Source organism: Gossypium hirsutum, chromosome D13, assembly GCF_007990345.1.
Source record: "Gossypium hirsutum isolate 1008001.06 chromosome D13, Gossypium_hirsutum_v2.1, whole genome shotgun sequence".
Taxonomy (NCBI): Eukaryota; Viridiplantae; Streptophyta; class Magnoliopsida; order Malvales; family Malvaceae; genus Gossypium; species Gossypium hirsutum.
In genome coordinates, this window is record NC_053449.1 from 63,210,865 (window position 1) to 63,230,175 (window position 19,311).

The window sequence follows — 19,311 nt, forward strand, 5'->3', positions numbered from 1 at the left end:
TGGGCAATCTTGTTTTAGCCAAAAAACCCAGACAAAAAGTCAAAATTCTCATTAACATTAGAAAAAATGGTAAAATTACAGGGCCTTTCTATTAAGAATTAAATTATAATTTATTCTCTTATTTAGAAAATAAGTAAATTAGTCTCTGTACGTCAAATCAAAGAGCAAACTGATCAGTTTGTTAAAAATATTTTCCATTTCTATTATTAGAAAATGGTACTTGTACATTAACACTAGTCAATCACGCTAGTTTTTAATAGTAAAATTTTAACAGGAATGGTTGGTTTACTCTTTGATATGACATACAATGATTAGTTCACTTATTGTTTTACTAAAAAGGGTAACTATTGGTACAAAAATTTTCATAGTACTTTTACCGAAAAAAGGTTCAGTTTTATAAATAAAGTATATGTATTATACATTTTTACTGCATTTAATCTATATACTATAGTTCGATATTTATAATCCTTTGTTTTTTTTTTAAAATATGTTTTTTCAATCTCAAGACCAAATTTTTGGTTAATTTTCATCAAATAATTTGATTGTTTATTATTCGTAAGCATGTGATGATATGATGTCTGCAACTTGACATTTTATTTCCGGTCGGACAAATTGATTGTAAATTTATAAAAGAAAAAAGGAAAAAAATACATCAAATCATTTGATAAAATTAACCAAAAAACGACGACGGATTCAAGATTGAAAATGCATATTTCAAAGGTATAATTATGATTTTCATCCCTCTACTTTATTAAAACTGATAAATTAATCTTTCTACTTTAAATTTTCAGATTTTGATTCAAGAAGTTAGTCCAATTGTTTGTAAACAAATTCATTTAAACTGTTGGTTTTTGTTAGTCCGTTGCATATAAATTACTAAATTATTGATTTTTTTTAATTACGTGAATATGAGTAATTTGAATTAATTATTTTTAAGTCAGCGGTTTAACGACAATGTTTAATAATATTATCTAATTGGATTAATTTATCTTTTTTTTTTTGTAAAATACGAGGACCAAATTAAAAAAAATAAAATAGATAGACTAACTTCTCAATATTAAAAAAATAAAATGACAAAGTTGATAATTAAACCTATTTCAATGGTAAAACACTAAAAAAAATCAAATTATAGCAAAAAGGACTAAATTGATAAAAAATAAACAATACAAAAACCTTTTATACAATTTGACCTAGGAAAACCACCGAAATTAAAATCAAATTCTTTTCGTCGGTAAAATAATTATCCCCTATTTAACAAATCCGTCATTTTAGAAAACCCCCAAGCCCAAATCTGTCATTTTAATTCCTATATAAGTACCCTTCGCTTTCCAAATTTTACTCTAATAGCAGACCCTTGAAAAAATTTAAAAAAAAAATTACATTTCCATATATATTTTTTTTCATTTCAGTCTCTGTTTAAAAAGCTTTCTCTTTTAAAGTTTTTTATTTTTATTTTCAAGCAAGTCATCTTCTTGAAAACGAAAAGAATTCTTTTTTTTTTTAATTTTTGTGAAAAAATTAATTGGAAAATTGTGAATTTAACCATCCAAAGGCAAAATATTTCATTTTTTAAAATTTCTGGGTTTTTTTTAGTGAAGAAAATCGACAAGGAAGAGAGGTTGAAGAAGACCCAGATGTCAAAACGGCGGCGTTTTAACAGTTGGGATTGATCGAAAGCTTAAAAAGAAACAAAAAAAAGATTGTTTTTTTTTTGTTCCGATGGAGCAAGGTTAATAATAGGGTAGTTAAGTCTTTGTTTTCAATTTTTCATTGATGGGAAAAGTGGTATTAGGGGTGGCAGTAGGGGTGGCGGTGGCGGCGTGTACGGTGGCGGCGTTGGTAGTAGGGAGGAGAGTAAGGAGTAGAAGGAAGTGGAAAAGAGTGGTTGGGGTTTTAAAAGAAATGGAAGAAAGCTGTGAAACAACAGTTGGGAGATTAAAACAAGTGGTGGATGCCATGGCTGTTGAGATGCATGCTGGTTTAGCTTCTGAAGGAGGATCCAAACTCAAAATGTTGCTCACTTTTGTTGATAATCTACCTTCTGGGTAATAAAAAAAGCACCCATTTTTTTTACAAGGTTTTTTGTTGCTTTGGATTTGGTTCATTGCTCTATTTTTTATTATATTTTTGTGGATTTTGGGTGGGATTAAAGATTGGTTTTTTATAGGTCTGGCTATTGATGCATTGTTCATATATACATATATTTGAGATTGTATGTGCTTTGCTGGACTGTACTAATTTTGATTCTTTTATAAATTTCTCTTCTTTTCTTGCTTAAGATTAAAAATGGGGTTTATTGATTTTACTCATTGGTGCATTGCTGGTGAGATTAAAGGTTGGGTTTTTAAAGGTTTGGTTATTGATGCACTGTTCATATGTACATTTGAGATTGTCTATGCTTGTTGGACTGTACTAATTTTGAAAAATTCTTTTATTTTTCTTGCTTGAGATTAAAAATGGGGTTTATTGATTTTACTCATTGGTGCAGTGCTCCTTTTTTTTTATATTATAATTTGTAGATTTTTGGTGAGATTAAAGATTGGGTTTTTATAGGTTTTGCTATTGATGCATTGTTCATATATATATATTTGAGATTGTGTATGCCTGTTGGACTGTACTAATAAAAATCACCCATTTTTACAAGTTTTTGTTGCTTTGGATTTGGTTCATTGCTACAATTTTTTATTATATTTTTGTAGATTTATGGTGAGATTAAAGATTGGATTTTTATAGGTTTGGCTATTGATGCATTGCTCATATATATATTTGTGATTGTATATGCTTATTTCCTTTTGAAAAATAGGGTTTATTAATTTCAGTCATTGGTGCATTGCTCCTTTTTATTATTATAATTTGTAGATTTTTGGTGAGATTAAAGATTGTGTTTTTATAGGTTTTGTTATTGAGGCATTGCTCATATATATATATATTTGAGACTGTTGGCTTCTATTCCACATTGTTGGCATCTAACGGTATAAAGAACTATTCGAGGTATTAACGTACTTAAATTACAATAGCAGATCAAATCCGTTCCGAGCTTCATGAATGATAAAAAAGAATGAAGGGAATGGAACTAGCATTTCTTTTTCTGATTAAAATTAGAAATTTCTGTTTCATCATGGGATTTTAGATGTGCTGGTTTGATGATGATTTGCCTTTATTGGGCTTTACATGTTAATCCGGTCGTGCATTCTTTTATATATATTTATCTCTTTTTCTTTCTTAAGTCGTGTTAGTAAAAGAAGTACTTATTTTTTTCGTCAGGAGTGAGAAAGGAATTTTTTATGCTCTAGATCTTGGAGGTACTAATTTTAGGGTCTTACGGGTTGAACTAGGAGGTCAAAGATCCGATTTGGATCCAGATGTTGAGCAACAACCCATTCCCGAGCAGTTGATGACTGGCAGAAGTGAGGTAACTAAAAGTTCCCAAGATGCCAGTACTCAAGAAACATATGAAATGGTATTATTGTCGACCGGAATGTAGTAATGTGTTTCACTTTTGTGCAGGACCTTTTTGATTTTATAGCTTCATCGTTGTATCAATTTGTCGAAAAAAATGATTCTGTGCAATCTCCGATCACGAAACTACTCGGGTTTACATTCTCTTTTCCGGTTAAACAGACATCTGTCTCGTCGGGGGTTTTAATAAAATGGACGAAAGGATTCGCAATTAGAGACATGGTTAGTGTTTCGTATTTTTTGTGTATAAGTGCTTTTACAAAACTATGTTAGTCCGCATTTTCATTTTTCTTGAAGTAATCATACCCGGCCCATATCCGGATATGGGTACGATGATACGGTTCGTGAGAAATAACCCTTCCAACTACATGGGAAACTTAGAAAAGAATTGAACTTCCCATGTTAGAAACATCTTTATAGAATACTCGTACCTGAGTTTGAGTAACAAAGTTGGAACTTATGTTTTTGTAGGTCGAAAAAGAGGTTGCTGGAGCTTTACAACAAGCACTGACCCGGAAAGGTTTAAATATGCGAGTTTCTGTGCTGGTGAGCTCTAAATCTTCGATGTAGGTTTAATTTATACGTTTCTCGATCTTAAGGTAACTACCGAGAAATAAAGAATGGCATGATGCTTGATGATATTTCTAACACCTTGTTCCTTAGCGTACGCATGCTTTTCTCGATTTTAGTGGGCATGGTTGTAGGCATGATTTACAGCTTAGTCATTCAAAATCAGGATTTTGGTCCGATTCATAGTAGATTTTGTTTGATATCTATGGATTTTGTTTGAGAAAAGTAATAAACCGAGTTAGCTTTTGAAATATATACACATTTGTGTGTGGATATATATATCTTAGTTACATGTTTGGATAAATTTCATGGATTTCTTAAGCAGGTGAATGATACTGTTGGAACATTAGCTCTCGGACATTATCATGATGCAGACACTGTTGCTGCAGTGATAATTGGGACAGGTACGAATGCCTGCTACTGGGAACGGACTGATGCTATCATTAAGTGCCAAGGACTTCTTACAACTTCCGGTGGCATGGTATCCGTTCTTTTGGGGTTTTTTTTTATATTTTACTTTATATTCATATGTAGTCGATTTCATATATCATGAATTCATGTTATTTTGTTTTTATCTCATGATAAGGTTGTCAATATGGAATGGGGGAATTTTTGGTCATCTCATTTACCAAGAACTTCGTATGATATCGAATTGGATGCCGAGAGTCCTAATCCGAACGATCAGGTAGGGTTATGTCTATAGATATGTTTTTAAATCGATAATAATGGTGGACCGGATTTGAATTTCTTGAAACTTTTTTCAGGGCTTTGAGAAAATGATATCAGGCATGTATTTGGGTGACATTGTTAGGAGAGTGATTTTAAGGATGTCAGAAGAGTCGGATGTTTTTGGACCGGTTTCTTCCAGGTTATATTTGCCTTTCACCTTAAGGTATGCTTCCGTGTAATATTTTGTCATGTCGTGTTCTTTTCCTGTTTATCGAATTTATCGAGTCCCATATCTGATTTCAGGACACCATTAATGGCTGCAATGCACGAAGACGACTCCCCCGAATTAACACAAGTTGAAAGAATCTTAAAAGACGTTCTTGATGTAATCTGACTCCCAATGCCCTTTGTGTTTGGTTTTTTTCCGGTTTTTTACACTTAACGTCTTTCTCTTTTCAGATCCCGGACATTCCCTTGAAGGCCAGGAAGCTCGTCGTGAAGATATGCGACGTGGTAACTCGGAGAGCCGCTCGTCTGGCAGCAGCTGGCATCGTTGGGATCTTGAAAAAGATCGGCCGGGACGGAAGCGGTGGCATCACGGGCGGAAGAAGTAGAAGCGATATCAAGATGCGAAGAACGGCGGTGGCGGTCGAGGGAAGTTTATACACACAATACACAATGTTTCGAGAGTACTTGCACGAAGCGTTGAACGAAATATTGGGAGAAGATATTGCACGGCACGTTGTTGTTATCGTAACGGAAGACGGGTCGGGGACTGGAGCGGCTCTACTCGCGGCTTCACATTCATCGGAAAATGTCAATAAAATACAATTGATATAAATATATGTTCATATACATATATAGATATAGTCCCTGTAAATGTGGAAATCAATATCATATCTTTTCAATATATTTAAAAAGAAAAGGTTTGTTCCCCACTTTGTTCAATTGTATCCCAAATTATTATTATTTTTTCAAGGTTAATTGTATATTTTTATGATATGGATATTTGAAAAAATTATGCTTATATATTAATTGGGAAAATTAATATAATTTTTTTTGGCAATTAAAAAAATGTTTCACTTAAATATCATGATGTAAAGTTTGGTGAATCATGGGTTTAATCCATGTTCATTCAAGTTTTTTCCCCATTATTTTTTTATAATTAGTACATGAGAAATTTGTGTTTCCAAAAGGGTAAAAAAGTAATATGTAGGTTTTCTATTACGAGGTTGATTGTATTTTGTATTTTTCATGGATAAATTAATTTATGCATGAAAGTTATTTTGTTAAAAATTAATCTTTGTATATCAACACGAGATGCATGTGGCACATCACATGTAAGTTTTTAATAATGAAGTTTTTAACAAAAAGGATTAGTTTGTTCTTTGATCTAATGCTACGTAGATTTTTAATAAATGGGGCAAAATATAATTTGATTACTAATGCAGGGGCCTCATTGATATTTTTATAACTTGAACAAAAACTTTCGAATAATTTTAATAATAATTTTATAACTTTTCAAAGTTAAACGATGAAAATATAAATTTATTAATAATTAACGATTTTAAATATAATTTACCCTAAATTTTAGACAATAAACCACCAACCCCGAGCACCAAGTCCACTTAGATTTTTTAATTTAGTGCAATAAACAACACATCAGACATTTGGTTTTAATGATTTCATCGAACAAACATCATCAACAAACATGTCATTTTTTGCAACCATTTTTGTGTTTTCTTCTTTTGTTGGTAACGTCATTGTTGTTTCTTTCTTTCTTTCTCGACTTTCCATCCTCCATCAACAGTGCTTTATTATTATTATTATTATTTTGGTTGTTATTTTTTCGGTGAATTATAAGAAGTCAAAGCCCTAACAACAACACGACTAGCACAACTCGAACTTAGGCTACACATGAGGCGGTAAACACCCTGACCATCAGACTAATACACGAGATTCAAAGTGTTTTATTTTTAATTTTTTGTTTACAATTTTAACGGATTTTTATTTGATATGTATATTATTAATATATTATCAATGAATCAAATGATATTATTTTAATTTTAATGGTGCATTTATTTTAATAACTACATAAAATCATTATATATGAATTTATATATCTATACATCATTAGTGCATTAAATATAATCCCAATTTTTTTTGTATAAGTTTTATTTAACTATTTTAATCTACTTTTGGCTCTGAGCATGTTTTTGGGTAAACTACATTAGTAGTCGGTCGGCTATGTTTACTTTTTCAATTACTTTTTTTGTCACTTAACTATTGATTATTTGATACTTTTTATAGTTAGGTGACCAAAAAAAATCATAATTAAATAATTATTTTGTAGCTTTTCATAATTTGATGACCTCTATAATAATTTATGTCATGTTTTCATAGTTTGGTTCAAAGAAAATGTGTGAATTTTTTTGTATCATATTTAAAACATTATATAAAATTTTCAAGGTTAACAATTGTTGTTGTGTGATGGTTATGTAAAAAACTTTCAAACAAGTACATGAAGATTTCTCTATTTATCACTTAATATAATCAATTTTATTTTTTAAAAGTTTATATTAAAATTAATTCTCTTTAGTTTATAAAAAAATTTAAATACTTCAATTAGCCTTTTGATTTTTATCCAAAAAAATACAAAACAATGTAGATAGTTATCTTAATTAGGTTAAAATATAGTCTAAGTCCTGGTTCTTTTCATTACGGTTGGAATTTAATTCACCTACTTTTATTTCTAAAAATTTAATCCCTTCAATTTTCAAATTTCAAAATCCATATCCAACAAGAAAAAAATGATACTATAATGAGCTTAAAATTAACAGGAGTTTTAATGGTATTAATAATTAGACTTATATTTTTAAATCCGAAAAGTAAAGGGACCAAATTCTTTGAAATAAAAGCGAGAGGACTAAACTTTAAATGCATAAAGAACACAGGGACCTAAAGCATATTTTGACCACAAAACTAACACTAAATAAAATTATAAAATTAATAGTTTTTATAATTCAACGTTTAGGATTATCAAAATATTGAAAGAGTTTGCAGTTTGAGTATGGATACAAGGGTTTAGGGACAAAACAATTCCATTAGAATTGTAGTTCAAACTAGTCTTATCAGGCAACTCAACTACTTGAAAAAAGAGTACATATACGATAACATCTTAACATCGAATCGGTACTTTTCATTTTCCGAGTTATCAAAACGGTCATGTCTACTTCTGGCGAAATAAACTAAACTACGGCAACCGATCATGTAGCTAAATAGAATCTTTCACTTTTCTTCATGTACATGAAAAAAATTGAAGGGTGAAAGAAGGGTAGTACCCATTGATGTTGAGAATGGATTAAGTTACACAGCAAGTCATGCAGTTACAACTCATTGCTTAGCCGGCGAAGGCCAGAATAAACAGCTTTCCGGAAAAGAGGATGGGCATCTTCAGTGAATACCTCTGCATCCAGCTTCTCGATGTGAGGCCATATCTGCCAAAAATGCAGATCAGTAGAAAATATTAGAAATATTAAAATCCTGTTTGCTGCACAGTCAATGATCACAAGAGCTTTTGTTCAAGGAAATGCAAAGCAAGCATGCATACAAGGAAACAAGGATTAAGCTGCTACACTATGTTGCTCGGACTCTTCATTTTTCTTGAAGTTCTCGTCTCTGACACATTTTTGGACATAGTACGAGACTATAACCCTCCAAGAACCCCTCAAAGCTTATCAAGGGGTATGGATAACTTCTTTTTTCATTTCAATATTTTGGAATTATAGGTGAGATCCAATCCATTTATACTTGTTTACAATGTTATACCCATATCAGGCCTAGCTTTCCACTAGCTTACAAAGCACCTAAAACAACAAGCGATCATATTTGGAACATTTTCACATGAGATTTATCAACTTTTCTGACAAGGAATGAGAAGTTATAAGAGACCATAAGCAGCCAAAAAGAAGGCCGTATGGAGTTAGACCGCAACAGAATGTCAAACTTATTGTTGGTCTCCTCTTAAATTGGGCCAGTGTTAAGCAATGTTCATTGAATGTTAGCATAACTACTTCCTAGTCAGAAAGTTTCACCTTGGGAAAAAAAAAGGAAAAAGAAAAAGCTTTTTGTTGATTAAAAGAGATTTTTAATATCAGTTACTTTTTCAGAGAAGTACTGCAGCAGCTATAGAGGAACAAAATTTGGTGACCATAGTGTCAGAAAAACACCACAAGGTCATCAAGACAAGGCAATTCCCGAAGAGCTCAACAAACAGTACTTACCTCAGATGCATATTGCCGTGAGAAAGCCTTGACATAGCCGAGAGTTGATAAACACCACTGTTCTTTTTCCCTTACATTGTAACCATTTGTCGTTTTACCCCCATTTGATTGACTGCAACATAGAAATAAAAAATAATTAATTCATGGTTATTTTGATGTATCATTAAATGACAATGTACAGAAAGATAAATAAAGACAATGGGCCAGGGAAAGTTGGGGAGTTGGGACCTTTTCTTTGGTCTTTCATTCTCATCATCCACCTCCATGGTTGATGGTTCTTCGATGTCAACAGCCATTGAATCTCCATTGACAGATTTTAATGATTGCAATGTTCCATCTCTAGATGCATCAGGCAAACGCTCCATCAACACGTTGGAGAAGTTTTTGTATAGAGAGAGGAACAAAACCTATACATTTCAATTACATAGAAAAGTAGAATAAGGTAATTGGAAGATAAATTTTGATAAGAGAATGTTAATCAGATAATTTTGGCTTAGTTACAGACCAAGAAAGACTGGGACAGTAAACATAAAAAAGGGTTCAGGAAAATTAAGAACAAGAGAACACATTCAAACAAATAAATATATATCCCACTTCATTACCCCAAAGAGATTACTTGGGTGCATAATCAAGAGTAACTGAACATGCATTTAATCATCAATTCATGGCATTTTGAGGGCTTCCACAATCATTAATACAATGGTGTTTAAGAACAATTGTGACATTCAAGACGGACCAGGACATGATAGTTAAAAGGGATGTAAAGAACTACTGATCTACACATGAACCATATAAAATTGTTCAATTACATGCTTTAGAATAAGTACTGAAGATTTCAACCACAAGTACAAAGTTATCCCACAAATTTGCAAAGCCAGTAGACAAAAAATCGAAGTTATGTTAGTTGAATATAGTACCTCATTTTCATCTAGTGCTCGAGCAAAAAGAGCCTCCTTGGCCTCTAAAGAGTCATGCATGGATACTGTCTCTTCCTTGGTCTTTCCAGCCACAGATTTTAAATGCTTTAACTTTGTAGGGTTTTCACCAAGAACAGGTTCACCTTCCACTAGGGTAAGCTTTGACTCAGCAGCCTCCAAATCTGCTTTTGCCTTAGATGCAGCTTCTTCTGCAGATACAACACTCTTCTTCAGAGATGAAATCTCTTTCCTTAGATCAGTGATACGATTGTATGTCTTACTAACTGCATTCCTCAGAACCTGTGGAATTAAAAAAGCCTTTGAAATGGAAATAACTTTTGAAAGACAATTAACATGAATTGAATAACCACACAGAGAGATGATTAATTCTCCAAAGAGAATACAGGATGGATGAATACACAAGCAGTTACAGTGTTAGAACAAGTACGTAGCAAGAAACTATGGAACACACATTTGAAGTCATGCTTTTGTTTGTGGGAAGGAGGGGGAAGTGAGGAGTTGGTAACAGGCAAAAATAAGCTGAATTTGTTGATATACCTCCCATGGACGATCAGATATATGAAATTGCTCAATGTTTTCTGGAGAGAAGACCCATCTCACAATGGCCAAATTAGATATAAGACGATAACCCATCATTCTATCAATTGTTATGGCTGTCATCTGTGCATTGTTCTTCCAATATGAACCAACTTCAGATATAAGCATGACCTGCTTATCTTGATCAGCGCAAAGTTTTGCCATGACCTGTCCATACCTCTCCAAGACAGTGATCAAATGAGTGAAACTTTTAGACCCAATGTCAAGAAGAGTTTGTATAACCACACTGAGGGTAATTTCCTGGCCGTGAATAGTATAGACAGTTTCCTCAATCCATAAAATTATTTCACGTGCTGTCTGCCTTCCTTTCACCTTGTTGCTAAGCTCTGAAGAGAGTGCCTGCTCTTGTTCAGTCTTTTCTTGATCATCCGCTCCACTATACTTGAAATTTGGACCACCCTTGGGTGGTAGCAACTCTTCTAGAGCAGGTGCATTCTCAATGCTCTGAGATTAAGTGTTACAAAAAGAGAAATGTTACAAAGATATAGCAACATGCCGAGGTTAGTATAATACCATGTTTGGTACAAATTGATATAACACCTTAACAACTAAGGGAGGTTAAGAATATTTTTAACCATTACTAATTGCCCCAACCAAAACCTACGGTTTTTTTTTTTTATATCTTTATAGTACTTCCAGAACAGAAAAGCACTCTAGCATGTTTCCATACCTGCTTTATTTTGTCCCAATATGACAAACGAACTTCTCTTTCCAAGACCTCTTGAACAAATACACGCTGTGGAGCCCACTTTGGGAGGTCTAGGACATAAGCCCATTCTTCCCAAGGCCAAATAAATTGGAAATTTGATCTGTGGAGCCAAGAATTACTATTAAATGCAAAGAAATCAGCTGAAAAACCTTAAAGCAACATCCTGAAAGGTGCAAAGGGCTAAGTTGGTGTACTGGACATCTAGCCAAATCATCAGTCATTAATTGGATGCAATATCCAATGTGCCAAGAATCATATCATCAAGCATAAAAGGAGAAAAAAGGCATATATATTGTTAATAAATAGAAGAATTTAATGCAGACTTACAGATGGTGTGAAAACCAAAGGATAAGGCGTGTCCGACATTCCATGTCTAAATCAGCAATTTTATCAAAAAGAGCACGAACTGCACCAGCTACAACTGCAGGAAAGGCCCCAGGGAGAGCCTAACCATTAAACTACAACATCAGACACTTTAAGGGGCAAACAATTTCTTATAAAAAGACAAAGATATAATTAAGTGATAATTGCTTCTATACTACCTTACAGAGATCCATAATAACCAGTGTGTAATATATTGGCTTGAATGGGGGTTGTGGTAACAAAAGCAGCTGCAACAACACAGAGGAATCACTTCCATATGAGGCTCTAGTACGCAAAACATACAAGCAAGAATATATAACATTCTGTTGTTGAACTTTTTTTTAGTTTTTTTTACACAAGCAAAAATATTGCAGAGGTATCACTTCCATATCTACTTAAACATGTAACAATTTAATTTCCTCCTATCTCCTAAATCTCCAAGAATCATCATTTAAGTTTGATGATTTAAAATAAAATTAGAGGAAGGTGTTAATTTGTTTTAATTGATTGTACTAACCAGTGGCCTCCTTTGGTGTGGATTCCAATAAGAGGCAGATAATGTATGCTTAAAATACAATACTTATACATTGAGGTTTCTAACTCTATTTTAAAATAACAAAATGGCAGATCACATGCAAGTTCAACTATTTTAAAATAACAAAATGGCAGATCACATGCAAGTTCAAGCCAATTATACATTACAGGAAATGTGAAACTATTAAGTGTTGTTGTCCGCATATTACAGGTGCAAAAAAATTATATTCCTGTTTATATTTTATGTAACAACACCTGAAGAAAAGGCCTAAATCAGATTCTTTCTATGGGAAAATAGCAATAGAACATATAAAAGATCTTTTACCTGGGAGAATATTGTCTCTGCCATTAGATACTCATATCGGAAGGGCACAGGCAAGCCTACCATGAAAGCAGCACATTCCTTTCGACTAAAGCAAGGAGGAGAAATAATTAAAACTAAGACCAAAGGCCTTGACATACTTTTACAAACCAAATTATAAGGAATTATTTCATTTTAAAATCAAAAGAAACAAGATCTGGCTAATGATCCAATTAAAGAAAATAATGAATAACTCCAGCAAACATGCAAAACAGGACAGCAGCTGCTTCACCAGGCCAAAGCTGACAATTATTGACAGTCCAGTTTTTAACTCTTTCAAATGCAACTAAATGGTTAAATAAAAAAATGAATAAACCTATCTTTAACTGCTTCTAATTGTCGGTGGCTATCAAGCAGATTGATTTTTTCACTATTGTTTATGCAAATAATACAGCATTAAATTCTAGCATTTTCATAAGAGTTCAACAAAAGGGTGGGTAAATGAATAATATTCAAAAATGAAATAAAATATTAACTTGTAAACTACTGTTTTCTCATTCAGATACAAACAAACTACTATTTGAGAAATCCATGACCTCCTGACTTGCATCTAGTCCTCCAATAATTTTCAAGCATGTATAGTTTGTAATGAAAAGAATAAGTATAATTATTGCAAAAAATAAAGTCATTAAAGAACATAAAAGAAGAAAGTGACAGGTCAGTATTGTGTACACACCATCCATTGAAGAACAAAAGCACATCCAGCAAATACTCTTCAACAACAAAGCGATCAATTGGCTGCAGATCCTGTCAAATAAAAGAAGAAATGAGACATAGAGAGCTATAAAGGAAAACCCAATAGGAAAGCGGGATGAATAAACACAAGCTGTTATGGGCAACTAAGCTTTAAGCCATGAACTCCATGACCATCTTTGTTGAAGTAGGTAACTGGTAGCAGCCCATGAAAAATTCAACAATGACATCTTAAATAATTTTACCTCTGTTTTGCTAGCAGGAAAAATATTAAGCCTGCGCATCCTTTGAGGATACTTCAACTCTGCATCATGCTTTTGCTTTCCATAAGCGACAGCAGAAATTGATGAAGGAAGCTCAGGTTGCTCAGGACAGCTAATGGGTCCAAACTCATGAGACTTTCCAGCAACCAGCTGCGCTTCAAATGATAAGTGAGGCCTTGGAACTAGCAAACAGAAACATAGCAATTAAAATTAGTCATGCAGATGAGGCAAGGGTGGTAGGGGATGAGAAGTAAAGTAGAGAAGTCGAAAGCTACTCCAATGCAATTATGAAATGAGAGAGAGATGGAAGAAACCACGGAAAATAAATTTGTATATAAAATTACATCATAAAATATACTAAAGAACTTGCTTCTACTGTCAAATTAAGACGTATTTACATTTATAACAAGAGTGAAGGGTTCAAAGTTATAAACTAAACAAAGAATGGACATATTACCACTTTCAACTTTCCACCCATTGCTAGATAGAACTTGTATCCGTTCCCATAAATCTTCAAGGAAATCCTGAAAGAAAATTAAGAAAATTACTGATGAAGAAAGCATGGAGATTATGACAAACTAACAATAACGGAATCACATAATCTAGTTCTGTAGACCATCTTCACAATTACTGGATCAAACTGCTAAAGCCTAGAGACTTTGGAAGTCAATTAATTGCCATACCACAAGTATCCCTAAAGCCAAAAGTTGTCAATTAAGGAAAGGTAAGGATAGATGGATTGCATCAGGCGATTTACCTTTTCAACGTCACCTCCAGACTCGTCATCCTCAAAAAAAGATAATCCAGAGTCAGAAGTATGCCTTCGAATGCTCAAATAGGCTTGTATACCAACCAACACTCTTTCTATCTCCTCAGGAACTTGCTGAATACATAAACATTTGGTTCTTTCAGAATACACAGTATGAACCACAGTTAACTGAATGAATTTATCTATAACCGTGATAGGCATAAATAACAGAAACCTATAAGAATTATGAAATATATTCACCAAGAATCATGTGTCAACAATCATAAAATAGTACAATCTAAAATGTAATGAAACCTAGGAAGCAGAAACCAGGTGCCAAGTGAAGTACATACTAATTTTCCGGAAAGGTTTTCTCGTCATTTGAAATTTACATTGCTTCCTTTGGATGAAGAGACCATCCTTATCCTATAATTCTAAACAATAAATTAGTTCGGTTTACTTATAAATAAATATTTTTGTTTCTTTATACCACCATTCCTGTATTATAATTCTTTAAAATTTCCATGTTGCCGTGCCAGACCAAGATATAAATATTTCCAACGGACTGAAAACATAGCTAGTCATATGAATATCAGCATACCAGGTATTAACAACCAACTTTGCAGACAACAATCAAACCACCCAACCCAACAAGACATAATGCTTATTAAGAGCCAAGAAAGGCCTCACCTCTGCGAGTTCTGCTCCTCCCCATGGAAGACAAGATAAAATGCAAATCACATAAAAGTCAGCACGTGCTTGCCAGGAAGGATTTCCTTTCTCTTCATCAACTGTTATGGCAGCTGACGATAATAGAGTTTCAAAAACAACTACAAGTGAAGTGGGTTGGAGAACTTTGCTGCACATCTGTAGAATGCAAGGAAATTGAAAAATAAAGCTTACTGTATCAACTTCAAAATAAGTATAAATATATCTTCCATTACAAGGGATCTGAACTAGCAAATTAGTGACAGAATACAAATCAGCAATCGGCTAAAAATTAGAAACTAATCCCGTTATAAACATCCATGTCCATAAGAAACTGGTAAGGAAGCTTCAAAATATGTAGCTGTTGTGAAAACCACATAACCAAAGCTGAAGATGCCTATAAGGTCTCACAAAATATGCACCAGAAAGAATTCATAAATAGTTAAGCAAATCTAGTATGAGTTTGTCTTTTGCCTCAAATTTGTACAGTGTATTTGGTTGCACATGTATTACCAACAAGATTTTGTTAGTAGAATTTCATTCGTAAAAAAAAAAAAAAACCATTAAATAGTAAGAATTGAATGGTCTTCAAAATGTATTTTCTTTAATGATGAAATAAATAGAATAGAATGCTCATTCCTGAACTAGCTTTCCTAGTATTTTCACTTCAATCATATGTATGAGGAAGTTAATGCCTCCAGACATTCAGGAACATGCCCAAAACAATCACCACAGCACTATTATAGACAAATATATAACACCATACGTACCAAAGCAGTCAGAAACCGCATTAAAATACGAATCCCGTCACAATTTCCAGAATCCAGAGCATCCTGAAAAATCCAACATGGAGAGTGTTAGAAAAATGTGCACTGGAGAGGGGAAAAAAACCTTGAAGGCTAAAACCACACAGGAATGACCTCTTGAAAAGCATTTGAATTAGAAACTTGCTCACCTGAAAACTATTTTGTGTATTCTCAACTATTTTTTTAACGAAGTCTTCATCTTCCAAATTTAACAAACCAATCTGAGAGGAAAGAGAGAGAATGAGGTATTAAAACCTGTAGGCAGTGTCACTAAACTTGCAAGGGGTTAAAGGAGCATCCATGAATATAAGTATTGACAATAAGAGGTTTCTACAAATAAATAAAAAAAGGGAAGTTCTACCCAAAAGTATATCTTGCATCAACGTTTTAATCTCTTTATAGAGTTCTCACACAACTTTTAGCTTGCAAAATTAGCATCTCTTCCACAGGATTAGTGGCAACATTTATACATTATCTATGCTGAAAATAAGTCCATTGAGAAAAAACTTTATTGTAACAATCACACCATGAGAGGTGTGTCAATATAATTGACTACTTTAATTTACACAGCTGACGCTGTCAATTAATAGAAAAGCAACAAAGGAAAACAGAAAAGAGCCTTCAAAAGGCTTAGAAGAAAAGCCATACCAATGTTCCATACAATGGAATCTTGTGAGGCAATTGTTCCGCACATTGGAGAAGGAACTGTCAGGATAAGAAAATAAATAAATAAATGCTTTGGCAATTATCAGCAGCTGAATCAAACGGGACAAAGTACCAATTACAATATGTTAATGAGCAAATAAGTCAATCTGCATACAAAGAAATCTCCAATTTTTGGCTTGAACTTAAACTCCATTAAAAGGGAAAAACCTCTTTTCTTTTTGAAGTGTTTCAAAACGTATGTGGGGACAATAAACAAATGAAACATTCAATAATCTGTATATACCTCAAGCAGGAAAATATCTAATTATTAGAAAAAAGATACTCAAACTCTTCAACTCACAGATCTCCTCTTTCATTGGAGTGAAGTTCTTTTATTAAAAGCAATCTTGGATACTCAAGTCTTTGTTTTTCCTTTATACTTTTTTAATACATTCTATCCAAATTTTCTAGATATATCATGGTTACTGTCTGTATTTATACCTTGCTGTCTTTATGTGTTCTTGCAATGTCTTCAACTTATCAATATAACAAAAAGGAACCATTTTTCTCTCAACTCAACAATTAAGATATTTAAGAACTTCATTTGAATATTTCAGAGCAACAAACAAAAAGTTAAAGAAAAACTTCAATGTTACAAAATAGTTTAATAGTAAGTTATATCTAATTATAAACAATTTTCCAACTTCTAATTTATTTTTCTCTAGTAACATTCTAGGTTGCCGGTGAAAAAAAAAGTTAACTCCCAATGCAAATCCAAAAGAGCTCCACTCCAAAGCCTAATACAATTACTTCCTCCACTAATTACTAAAATATCTTATGATTTTCAACCATGCCAATATTAAAAAAACAAATATAAAAGAAAACTTTAAAGAGAGAGAGAGAGAGAGAGAGAGAGAAAGATTACAGATAAAATTTCAGCAGAAGAATGCCCCAACTCTCTCCGTAAAGCTCCAAAGCAAGTTTCCTGTAATTTCAAAAACAAAAAAGTGATCAAATAATTCAATTTATGAAGAAGAAGAAAAAACACGATGGATTAGGGTTTATTAACGGGAAAACAAATTAGAGAGAGAATGGTACGGACAATGTGGTCTTTGAAATCGGAAGAGGAACTGTACTCTGAGCTTTTATCGCCAATTCGCAGAAGAAGATTTCTCCAGCTGCTCATATTTTCTTTCCTGATTTTCCTCTCTTCTTTTTTTTTCTAGGGAAACAAACAAGTTCGTGATTGGAGAAAAAAACCAAAGTGTGGGGAGAACAGGACACTGTAACTGAGGGATTCTGCTTCTGCAGGGTTTTTTACTTTTTGGGATAATATCTTATATTAAGCCCCTAAACTATTTTTAAAATGTTAAATGTTGAACCTAAATTAACCCTATTCATGGGTCGGGCCGGATAGGACTAAGGCTCAATTCTAAAAAGTTTTCAAGCTTGAGCTCGAGTTCGGCCTACTCAGGTTTGTCCAAATGACTACTTTTACTATTTAAAAATAAAAAAAAAAAACTTAATTTAATTTTAAAGATAAGTAAATATTAATATAAAACTATTTTATATATTTTATTATTTCAAACAATAAAACAGATTGGTTCAAGTTGAAAATTTTAATCAAGCCCAACCCAAATGGATCCGGCCGAACAAGTCTTCCGGCCCATAAACACTTCTACTTTTTATCAAATTACAAAGTAAGGTCAATTTTGTATAAAAAGGCTTTTGTATTATAGTTTTCTTTTAAATTAGTAGGGTTAAAGTATATTATAGGTATCTAATCAAATTAGTCCCTCTGTTATTAAATGAATCAAATTAGTCCCTCTGTTATTAAATGAAACAATTTAGTCCCTATACTATTAAAAAAGAATCAAATAAGTCTAAATTGTTATAAAACTAAATTTTACTATATAAAAATATCTTAAAATTTATATTTTTTCGATTGCTGTTCAACTCCAAATAAAATATTTTATTTACAGAACTATAAAAACTTTAAAATATTAATTCTGTTAAACAGTAAGTTATATTTTTTAAATAGTAAATGTTAAATCTATTCCAATTTGGCCTTATCTAATTCATTTTAATAACAGACTAAATTGATCCAATTAATAATAAAGTGACTGATTTGGTCAGATTCCTATAATAAAATAACCTTCAATCTGCATTAACCTTATAACTAGATTTCATTACACCCACAACGTGGATGAAAGGAGAAACTTTATGTCAAAATATATCTATAAAAAGATTTGTTCATTGATTGAATCATAGGTAGAGAAGTAAAAGACTAAATGCAAATTTTACTAATCTCGGGTTTGACACTTGGACATATGGTTTTATTTTAAGTAGTGATTTTAAGTTGTTTTTTAACAATAAAAGACAAAAATACTGCCGTAATAATATTTGTTGTTGTTTTTTGAAAAATGATATTTAAATCAATTCCTAATTGAATTGGTGTTCGATTAACTTGTGACACTAACTCAATTAAATATTTTAAAATAGAAAATATTTGATCATTTTTAGTCTTTATTTTTTTAATGTATTTTTTCAATCTCGAGATAATGTCTTTGTTGATACCATTAAAAATAATTGGGATAATATAATTTCTGACCCCTGAACTTGGCAACTAGGTCTCGCTTGGTCCTTAAACTTGGATTCTGTCAAGACTTGATTATGTGACCAGTGTTGCTGGAGTAAGAATGGATCGAACGGATCGAGAACTAATTGATATAACGATCCGAACAAAAGGTTGACCTGGTTGACTCAAAAATTGCTTGAAATTGGTAAAATAAAAAATCAAGACAAAAATCGACAGTTGAATAGGTTAAATTAAATTAATAAAAATTATATTTTAAATTTTTAGATTATTATTTAATTATTGTTGGTCCAACGATCGAACTAGTTGAATCGAGAACTGATGGTCTAACATATTCAACTACCGATTCGGTTATTAAAACACTAAATG

At 32.5% G+C, this 19,311-nt stretch overlaps 2 protein-coding genes across 3 annotated transcripts; one reads left to right on the top strand and one right to left on the bottom strand.

Annotated features, from left to right (window-relative positions):
* The first annotated feature begins 1,317 nt into the window (after positions 1 to 1,317).
* Positions 1,318 to 5,632, top strand: LOC107945170 (hexokinase-3). Of its 2 annotated transcripts, none has more exons than XM_016879050.2 (9): positions 1,318 to 2,045; positions 3,265 to 3,412; positions 3,508 to 3,681; positions 3,931 to 4,005; positions 4,355 to 4,510; positions 4,616 to 4,714; positions 4,794 to 4,921; positions 5,002 to 5,083; positions 5,158 to 5,632. In XM_016879050.2, the coding sequence occupies exons 1-9, from the start codon at positions 1,774 to 1,776 to the stop codon at positions 5,536 to 5,538; spliced, it is 1,515 nt and encodes a 504-aa protein (XP_016734539.1). In that variant the 5' UTR covers positions 1,318 to 1,773; the 3' UTR covers positions 5,539 to 5,632. The 2 variants fall into 2 exon arrangements, with proteins under 2 accessions (XP_016734539.1, XP_016734531.1); XM_016879042.2 differs by having other exon boundaries at positions 1,343 to 2,045; positions 4,352 to 4,510.
* Positions 5,633 to 7,781: 2,149 nt separating this feature from the next.
* LOC107945163 (nuclear cap-binding protein subunit 1) lies at positions 7,782 to 17,703 on the bottom strand. The gene is made up of 19 exons (XM_041109583.1): positions 17,449 to 17,703; positions 17,272 to 17,331; positions 16,350 to 16,406; positions 15,851 to 15,922; positions 15,666 to 15,728; positions 14,878 to 15,054; positions 14,197 to 14,322; positions 13,897 to 13,963; positions 13,422 to 13,621; positions 13,160 to 13,230; positions 12,448 to 12,532; positions 11,768 to 11,836; positions 11,553 to 11,671; positions 11,187 to 11,325; positions 10,457 to 10,960; positions 9,899 to 10,198; positions 9,210 to 9,388; positions 8,982 to 9,093; positions 7,782 to 8,195 (listed from the first exon to the last, which is right to left on the bottom strand). The coding sequence occupies exons 1-19, from the start codon at positions 17,530 to 17,532 to the stop codon at positions 8,085 to 8,087; spliced, it is 2,595 nt and encodes an 864-aa protein (XP_040965517.1). The 5' UTR covers positions 17,533 to 17,703; the 3' UTR covers positions 7,782 to 8,084.
* Between the last annotated feature and the right edge of the window lie 1,608 nt (positions 17,704 to 19,311).

Coding starts and splice junctions, on each gene's coding strand:
- LOC107945163 (XM_041109583.1), bottom strand. CDS start 17,532: ATGAGCAGCTGGAGAAATCTTCTTCTGCGAATTGGCGATAAAAGCTCA. Junction 15,729..15,850: donor ATACACAAAATAGTTTTCAG/GTGAGCAAGTTT, acceptor TGGATTTTTCAG/GATGCTCTGGATTCTGGAAA. Junction 13,231..13,421: donor TTCCTGCTAGCAAAACAGAG/GTAAAATTATTT, acceptor TTTATTTGACAG/GATCTGCAGCCAATTGATCG.
- LOC107945170 (XM_016879042.2), top strand. CDS start 1,774: ATGGGAAAAGTGGTATTAGGGGTGGCAGTAGGGGTGGCGGTGGCGGCG. Junction 3,682..3,930: donor GATTCGCAATTAGAGACATG/GTTAGTGTTTCG, acceptor ATGTTTTTGTAG/GTCGAAAAAGAGGTTGCTGG. Junction 4,922..5,001: donor TATTTGCCTTTCACCTTAAG/GTATGCTTCCGT, acceptor ATCTGATTTCAG/GACACCATTAATGGCTGCAA.